At 39.1% G+C, this 9,771-nt stretch overlaps 1 protein-coding gene across 1 annotated transcript in view; it reads left to right on the top strand.

The window, feature by feature from the left end:
- The window catches only part of TRAF3 (TNF receptor associated factor 3), a 127,249-nt gene that overhangs the window by 51,974 nt on the left and 65,504 nt on the right, over positions 1-9,771 (top strand). Inside the window, exon 2 of the mRNA XM_024131065.3 lies at positions 8,459-8,582. Coding sequence (XP_023986833.1) covers positions 8,572-8,582 — 11 coding nt within the window. The 5' untranslated portion in view covers positions 8,459-8,571. The remainder of the gene's footprint in view (positions 1-8,458; positions 8,583-9,771) is intronic.

The raw sequence follows: 9,771 nt of genomic DNA on the forward strand, positions 1-9,771 counted from the left end.
ACATTTCTTGCATCTTCTCGATCTTTGCCTCCATTCTTTTTCCAAGGTCCTGGATCATCTTCACTATCATTATTCTGAATTCTTTTTCTGGAAGGTTGCCTATCTCCACTTCATTTAGTTGTTTTTCTGGGGTTTTATCTGGTTCCTTCATCTGGTACATAGCCCTCTGCCTTTTCATCTTGTCTGTCTTTCTGTGAATGTGGTTTTTGTTCCACAGGCTGCAGGATTGTAGTTCTTCTTGCTTCTTCTGTATCCTGGATAACATTTTAAAGATACTTTGAGTGTGCAAATGGCAAATCTGATTTTGCAGCATAAATCTGTATTGATTCCCACGGCATCCTGAGTCAGTGAGCACTCCTTTGTTGGTGCAGTCTATCTGGTAACAGACACGGTTGTTAAGCACATGGGTTCCAGGGGCAGACTGATCCCTGACTTGCTAATGTGTAATGTTGCGAAGTTGCTGAATCTTTGTGTTTCAGTTTCCTCATCTCTACAATGGAGTGGAAAAAGGAGAAAGGTATTTGTAGAGTTGTGAGGAATAAATGAATAACTAAAAGATTAAATTAATACTAACTAATAAAAACTGTGACTAATGTGTATTGAGTGCTTCCTGCGTGGTAGGCAGTTTCTAAGTGCTGAGGATACAAACCTGACAGAGGCACAGTTGTGTCTTCAGGAGGCTCGCAGTCAGGTGGGAGGGAGAAGGAAGCAAGGCTGGAACAGGCTTGTACGTCTTGTGATGGGCGTGTCCTCCTCATACAGTACAGACCAGGGTTTGAGGAGGGTCACTTTCCCTGGGCAGGGAAGGTTCACAGAAATATGCAAGTTTAAGTCCACTTTAATTAAAAGGAATTTAATTCCCCAAAAAGCAAGTGCTTGCAGTGTGTGCCTGGCACCTCGTTAAGTGCTAAGAGTTAGTGTGAATAGTAGATTTCAAGACATGTGAATGTAGTCTTGGGGATGAAGTGTCTGGCAGGACAGTGGAGGGGGTGGGAGAGAAGGAGCATGAACACAGGAGGAGAAAGGGCACCGGTGGAGCAGAGCTTGCAAGCCCACCCTGGTGTTGAGAGAGGCTGGCTCTCGGCAGACGAGGGCCTGCTGAGCCAAGCTGGGGGAGATAGGCTCATGCCCAAGGCCGGGTCAGAAGGACAGTGGGGAGGGAAGTGTGTGAGGGTGCTTCGTGAATTTGAATGTGTTGGATTGTTAAATTAATTTGAGTTTCATGAGTTCTAGACTATTTCTTCATAAAAATTATAACTTTTAACCATGGCTTGTCTGTGGCTGCTTTCATACTAAGTATGTAAATGAGTGGCCATGGACGTGTTCCAATAAAACTTTATTTATAAAAATAGTAGCAAGTTGGATTTGGTCCTCAGGCCATAATTTGCCAGTCCTGGTCTAGAGACAGTTTCCACATTACAGGACAGGGAGAGCAAAACCAGAGTCCACTAGCCTTACTGAAGTAGCAAAACAGAGATCAGAGTTTGGAGAACACAAGGCAGCTAGAATTTGAGGGGCAAAGTATAGGGAGTAGGGAGCTACTTAGAGAACTCCAGAGATCTGCAGAAGGACCTCCTGAGGTTTGGGCCGAGTGTTGATCTATACGTACATCAGAGGAAACACCTCAAAGCCAGGAAAAGTAGCGCCAGAAAGGAGTGGACTCAACACTTTTGGGACATCACACAGAACTGAGATAGTTTGTGTTCCCACCACCCAGGGTGGTATCAGTTAGGTCCTTTTAAAGCTTGTTTTTTAATCTTTGTGAGGGTGGGTTCAGAGCAGCTTTTTCATTTAGGGCATCAGGTAGATTCCTCAGAGGGGTATCACCATAGTCATGGGACTGAATCAGCCCTGGACTAAAGGACTGCTGCAGACCTGCCCTAACTGATTCCAGGTAACTTAACTGCATTCCCAGAACAAAGCCCCAACTATATTTAAAAGGATATGATAAAATCCAGCACCCAACAATGTAAAAATGTTTGTCCAGCATCTAATAAAAATTACCAGGCATGCAAAGAAGCAAGAAAATATGATATTAACCAGGAAGAAAATCAATCAATGGAAACCCAGAAATAACAGAGATGATGAAATTAGCAGACAGGGGCATTAAAATAACTATTATAAATAAGTTGTACAGATTCCTGGGGAACAAGAGCATAATTGAGTGAGTGACTTGAAAAAGACGGAACTAGGACTTCTGGAGGTGAAAAGTATAATAATAGATTAACGGCAAATTGGCTGTACAGAAGAAAAGATCAGTGAACCTCAAGACATAGCAATAGAGGGCTTCCCTGGTGGCGCAGTGGTTAAGAATCCTCCTGCCAACGCAGGGGACACGGGTTTGATCCCTGGTCCGAGAAGATCCCATGTGCTGCAGAGCAGCTAAGCCCATGCACTACAACTTCTGAGCCTGCGCTCTAGAGCCCACGAGCCACAACCACTGAAGCCCATGCACCTAGAGCCCGTGCTCCACAACAAGAGAAGCCACCGCAATGAGAAGCCCGTGCACCGCAACGAAGAGTAGCCCCCACTCGCCGCAACTAGAGAAAGCCCGCGCGCAGCAACGAAGACCCAACGCAGCCAAAAATAAATAAATAAATAAGGTAAATAAATTTATTTTTTTAAAAAGACATAGCAGTAGAAACTATCCAAAATATGGTACAGAGAATAAAGAAGTTTGAACAAAATAACAGAGCATTAGTGACCTGTGAGACAAAATCAACTGATTCAAGATATGTGTAACTGGAGTTCTAGAAGGAGAGGAGAGAATGGAAATGGTATTTGAAGAAATAGTGGTTGAAAAATGTCCAGATTTTTTTAAGACTGCAAACCATGATGCTCACAAACCCCAAATAGAGCAAACAGAGAAAATCATACCAAGGTGCCACGTAATGCAGTTGCTGAAAAACCAGGGATGAAGGGAAAAAAAACCTTAAAAAGCAGCAAGAAGGAAAGAAGACATGTTACAGAGGAACAGAAATAACGTCAGAAGACTGCTGGCCAGAACTTGTGTAAGTCAGGAGACAACAGTGCTGTTTTTAAAGTAGTGAAAGGAAGAAACCTGTTAATTTAGAATTCTGTACCCAGTGAAAATATCTTTCAGAAATGAAAGTGAAATCAAATTTCTAGGCCAAAAATGCTGACAGAATTTATTGTCAGCAGAACTACAACTACAAGAAATTTTAAAGGAAGCTCAAGTAGAAGCAATATGATACCAGATGGAAATTTTTACACAAAGGAATGAAAAGAACCAAAAATGGTCAATAATTGGCAGATATTCACACTTTTAATGTTTTATAATTGATTATTTAAAGCAAAAATAACAATGTATTTTGGGATTTATAATACTTGTAGAGGTAAATAAATAACAACAATAGCACAAAGGTTGGGGGGGAGAAATGGAAGTACAGTATTACTGTATCTCAAGTGGTATAATATTATTTGAAGGTAAACTGTGACGAGTTGAAGATGTATATTATATCTAAAAAAAATCTCTCATCAGTGGGGAAAAAAGCAACATTAATTGCCAGTATCAGGGATGTAAAAGAGGATATTATTACAGATTCTACAGACGTTACATAGGTAATAAGGAATATTGTGAATAATTTTATGCCAATAAATTTGACAACCTAAATAAAATGAACAAACCCCTTGAAAAACATAAACCACCAAAGCACACTCAAGAACAAATGTATAGCATAACTATATATTTATTAAATAATTTGTAGTTAAAATCCTTACCTCAAAGAAATCTTCAGGCGCAGATAGGTTCCCTGGTAAGTATTAAACACTTAAAGAAGAAAGAATACCAAATCTGACGAAAACTTTTTCAGAAAATAGAAGAGGAGCGAATGCTTTCTGTCTCATTCTGTAAGGCCAGCCTTATCCTGAAAGCAAAACCAGACAAAGACATTATAATAAAGGAAAAACCACCAAGCAGTATTTGTCATATACACAGCATCCTCCATAAATTTTAGCAAATAGAATCCACTAGGCAGCATATAAAAAGGATGTTACATAATGATCAAATTTATCTCAGGAATGAAAAATTGGCTTAACATTGGAAAATCAATCAATGTAATCCACCACGGTAATGGATCAAAAGAAGAAAAATGAGAGTGAAACACAGAGATGGGAACGTGGAAAACACAAAGGGAAGGCAGGAGACCGGAAATAGTGAGCTCTGACACATGTATAATTGGTTCTGAGGAGAGAGGAGAGAGGATGGTGCAGAAGCAGTATTCGAAGAGATAATGGCTGAAAATTTTCCACAGATTATGAAAGAAGCCAAACCACAGATCCAAGATGTTCAACAAATGGCTGGCAGGATAAGTAAAAAGAAATCCACCCAAACACATAGTGAAACACATGATTACCTATAAAGGAACAGTAATAGACTTCTCAACACAGGCAATGAAAGCCAAAAAGACTTGGGGTAATAGCTTCAGTACAGTAGAAGAAAGAATTCTGTATCTTTTTTCAAAAAATGAGTGAATATTGTGTAAAACATTAACAATGACAAAAAGATATACACATGCATACACACACAACAGTAGAATATAAGTTGGAAAGATGATGAATGGAGTTAATATTTTAAGGCCCTTGCTGTCCAAGGGAAGGGTAAATATATTGATTAACATTGGACTTTGGTAAGAACCTGTACATTATAATTTCTAAAGCAATTACTAAAAGAGTAGAAACAATGTGTAATTTCCAGATTACTGGGGAGCGGGGACCAGAATGATAACAAGTAATCCAAAAGAAGCAAATAGAAAGCCCCTGGTAAAATAAAAGAATTAAATCTAAATGTGAGTGATTGCTTCCGGTGTAAATAGCTTAAGTGTTCCAATTAAAAGACAAAGATATCAAGTAAGATATTTTAAAAATCCAACTGTATACTGTTTATAAGAGACCCACCTAAAACATGAGGATTAAGAGATGTTGAAAGAAAAATGATGGAAAAAATAAACTATGCAAACACTAGCCAAAAGCAAGATTGTATAGTGTCAGAAAAAATACAGTTTAAGGCAAAAAAACAGTACTAGAGATAATGAGTGTCATTTCACCTAATAGAGTTGGCAACTAGTTCCTATAACAAAACGTTCAGTAGTTTATTATAAGCAAATTCGTTTCTTACACAAAGTCCAGTACAGATAGTCCTGGTTGGCAGATTGCTTTCCAGATGGTCATTTGGGGATTCAGCTTCTTCTGCCTGTGACTCTGCCATCTCTTAGGCCTTGGAATACTCTGCAGGAGCCTCTGCATTTGGGGGAGTATGGAGATTCGCACCAGCATTCACGGGCTAGGCCTGAGGGTGGGGTACATTACGATCACATTCTGTCAGGGGGAGCCCAGGTCGTATAACCAAACTTAACTGCAGGGGAGGCTGGGGAATACAATCCAGCTTTGTGCCCAGGAAGTAGAAGAAGTAAGTTCGGTCAACCTGTAGTCTCTGGCACGGTTTGTAATGGTAAAAGGTTCAATTCAAAAGAGAGTCATAATAATTCTCAACGTGGAGAAGCCTAATAATATGACTTCAGAGTATCCAAACTAGAATTTGCGTAAGTACAAGGAAAAAATTGAGAAATTTACAGTTATCGTGGCGATTCCAACACAAATCTCAGTAACTGATAGAATAAGCAGGCCAAAAGTTTAAAAAATTCTGTAAGGACAGATGTTTTACATAGGATCAATACCCTTGGTCTGATGTACATATAAATAACATATTCCATCCAAAACCTGCAATGTATACTTTATTTTCAGGCACACAGAAGACATTTCTAAAAATTGACCAATACTAGGCCATAGTGCAATACGTTTCAAAGATTATAATAATACAGATTATAATCTCTGACCTCAGTGGAATTGAGCTATAAATCAGTAACAAAAAGATAATTTTAAAATCCCTAAGAGCTTAAAAATAAAGGAATATTTTTAAAATATTCTAAGAAGATGACATAATGGAAGTTAGAACATGCTTTTAACTGGCTGAAAATGAAAATACTATATACATCAGAACTTGTAGAATGCAGCCAAATCTCTCTGTCCATGGAGAGAGATTTTATAGCTTTAGAAAGGTAGAAAAGCTGAAAATTAGTAGGCTAAGTATCATTCTAATTAAAAATTGGAAAACGAATAGCCAAGAAACCCCAAAAAGCCCAAAGGAGGAAAATCAGAGCAGAATTAAGCAAATGTAAATTTTACAGTAGAAAAGAACAACAAAGCACCCAGATTGGTTCTTTGAATAGTCTTGTAAAATTGACAAACCTCTGGTGAGATAAGGGAGAAAAAAGAGGAGGCACAATCAATGAAAAGAAAGGAAAAAAGAGAAGCTACTTTGGATTCAGTAGACTATAAAAAATCATAAAACATTATTAGAAATGGCATGTCAGTATATTTGGAAATTTAGACAAAATAAATTTCTTGAAAAATGTAACCTTCTAAAAGTAGCTGCAGAAAAAATAGAAACCTTCACTAGTCCTATAACCATTAAAAAAATAGAATCAGTAATTAAAATTTTTTAGGCACAGATGGCTTCATTGTTAAATTCCACCAGACTTTCAAGGAAGAAATAATTCCAATCTTACCCAAATACTTCCTCAGAATAAAACCAGGAGACACCTCCTAATTTATTTTATGAGGTTATCATAACTTTGTTACTAAAACCCAATAGGGATAGTATAATTAGTGAAGTGTTTATAGCAGACAAGGACAAATAAATTGCAGCTATTGATTTTTCATTCTCCTGCCAAAGAAACATTCAGAGTTAACTTGCCATTTGGCAAGAACTGTAGTTCAGGTTTGGGTGATAAACTGTTTTGACTTACAAAATGTGATTGAAATAATATGGAGGCCGTGTGTGTGTGTGTGTGTGTGTGTGTGTGTGTGTGTGTGTGTGTGTGTGTGTGTGTATTATCGTGTGTTACCTTAATTGATCTCTGCAGCTTACTGAGGAGATTAAAACACATGTTTTATAATGAGTGATCATATCAGTGAGGGCTGTTTCTGATGTAACTGGACCTTAGCTGTTACAAGCAAAGCGGGGATTTATTGATCACCTAATTCAAAAGCCTCAGGGCTGGCTGCAGTTGAGTCAGTTTCTTCCCCAGCATCTTCCTCCATTTTTGCTCTGTTCTCAAGGAGCCTCTTCACTCCCATGTGCTCATGTTCAGGTTCTTTGGGAAAGAGTGAAAATCTCTTTAAGTCCCAGAGGAGGAAGAAAAGACTCGATTCATTTTGACTTGGGTTGTGTGCTCACAGAGATGAAACAACTCTGGCCGGGAATAGGCTGCTCTTAGTGGCCAGCCCCCCACCCCACCCTGACACCCGTCCCTTTGTGCCTGGGTGTTGGAACCAGTGTCTCTGGAAGCTGGTGGACTGAGAGTGGGGGGGTTACACCTGGTGAGAAATTGAAGTGCAGTAACCATCGGAAAAGTGAACGAATGCTTGGTTGCAAAATTAAATCTCCATTGCAGCAATTGTCAGATGTAAAATTTCATGAGTTTTTCTCCTAAATAATTATAAAATTTTACATAATAAAGGATTCTTAGGACACCACTACATAGCCATTCAGTTAGCAAGAATTTAAAATAGTCTGACAAATTTTGAAAACGTTGAGCAACAGAAACTCTCTCATACCTTCTTGTGGGAGTATAAATTGTTACAACCACCTGGGGAAGTAGTTTGTTTGGCCTTAGTAGCAAAGTTGAATATACACTTACTCAGTAATCTAGCAGTCACACTTGTAGGTATATACACTAGAGGAATATATGCCTATATGCTTAAGATAGTTGTGCCAGAAAGATCTCAGTAGTGCTAATATTTGCTCCAAAGCAGAAATTACCCAGGGGACAGGGGAATGGATAAGTAAATTGTGGTATATTGCATGATGGAATATTATACAGCAATGAAAACAAACAACAGAGCCAGCAACAACAATGGAGCAAAAACAAAGCAAGACAGAAGAAGACACACTGTATGATTGTGTTTATGTAAAATTCAGAAGCTGGCAAAAACAAACTATCAGTTAGAGCTACGTGCCTAGGTGATAAATCTAAAGAAAAGCAAGGAAATGATCACCATAGTTAGGGTGGTTGTTACTTAGAGGCAGAGGAAAGGGTTTGGGATCAGAGAGAGGCACCCAACTTTTTTTTGGTTGCAACAGTGTACCATTCCTTGGTCTGGTGGTAGTTGGACTAGTGTTTGCATAATAACCTTGTGAAACTGTACATACATGTTTCCTGTGCTTTTCTATGTGTAAATAATCCAAAGTTATCCAGACTTTGTACTTTATGTTCAACTCAAAAAATGCAGAAAATCCGAAGCACATGCTTATATAGATGGTTAAAAAAGTTTTCTCTTAAACTTCTTATTTTATCCTTTTTTAGAAATTTCCATTTTTGAAATTCTGTTTTTAAAATTTTCCGCATGTGAGTTAACCACGTATCTTACTTCCTAGGTAAGGGACTCCACTACATTATCTGAAGAAGGATAAGGTTGACGCTGCTTTGCTTTTTCTTTATTGAAATCTGTTCCCGCCTGATCAAGCTTAGATACATCTTCTTACAGCATATGACACACAGGTATGTCACTAGAAAATTTTAATTTGTGTGGATTTCCTTCTTCAGCTGTTAGTTGTTTGCTCTGCATGACAGAGAAGTAATTAAATTCAAAAACATCCTGAACTTACTCACTTTTGGCTTTGGCAGTTTCATTCTATAACAGGTGTATTGGACTGTCTTCTGCTTACATGGCACTGTATTTTGGCATGCATCTGACTTTTTCTTTTTTTTAAACCAGCATTAAACTTTGCAAGTGATAGACATTACACCTGATGTCTTAGTAACGATAATGAGTTTGAAAACCAAGGTTAGCGGCATGCGTCTGTGCCTGCCCTCTGAGAGCCCTGAGGCCCAGCCTTCCCTCGGAGGGTGCCGTGCAGTAAAGGTGCCAGTGGCTTGAGGCTGGAGGCCTGCCCGGCTGAGTATTGCATCTTTTGCTTGCTGCTTCACCATCTGTCTCTAGGAGTTTGAAAGGAAACAAAATACCCTGTGTTTTAATCTCTAATTTGTGATTGAGTGGCATTTTATACTTGAAATTAAGAACTCTTTAATATGTTAGAACATAAAAATGACTATGAAACGGGTTTGAAATGTTTGCATCCAAAGTAAGATTTAATACATAGCTATTTTTGATAAATTCATAAGTATCAAGAAAACCGGTATTTAAAATTTTATTCACAATCACAGTAGCATTCAGTTTTCCCCAGTAGTCTCGATCTTTTTTAGTCTGTTTGAAGCAGGGTCCAGCCAGTTGCATTTAACTGGTCTGTCTCTTAAGTCTCTGTCAGTCGATTGATTGCTCCGCCCTATCCCTTTTCCTCGCATTTTCTTCTTTGGAAAATCCAGGCTGCTTGTTCTGTAGTCAGGGGTGTCCCTGTTTTGACTTCTGCCGTTTGCATTGAGCACATTCTTCTGACCCCTTATTTCCTGGGAGGTGGTAGGTAGATCTAGAAGTTCGGCTGGCTCGGCCTTTGAGCACGTGCACTCGGAGGTGGTGGTGTGTCCCCTCACCGGGAGGCACTTGGACTCACAGTCGTTAGGGGTTGTGAATGATGGTAAGTTTCATCCTTTACTCTGCCTTTTTTTTTTTTTTTTTTTTTTTTTTTTTGTGGTTATGCGGGCCTTCCTCTGCTGTGGCCTCTCCCGTTGCGGAGCACAGGCTCCGGACGCGCAGGCTCAGCGGCCCTGGCTCACGGGCCCAGCCACTCCG

The sequence above is a fragment of the Physeter macrocephalus genome, chromosome 11 (assembly GCF_002837175.3).
Source record: "Physeter macrocephalus isolate SW-GA chromosome 11, ASM283717v5, whole genome shotgun sequence".
NCBI classification, from domain to species: domain Eukaryota; kingdom Metazoa; phylum Chordata; class Mammalia; order Artiodactyla; family Physeteridae; genus Physeter; species Physeter macrocephalus.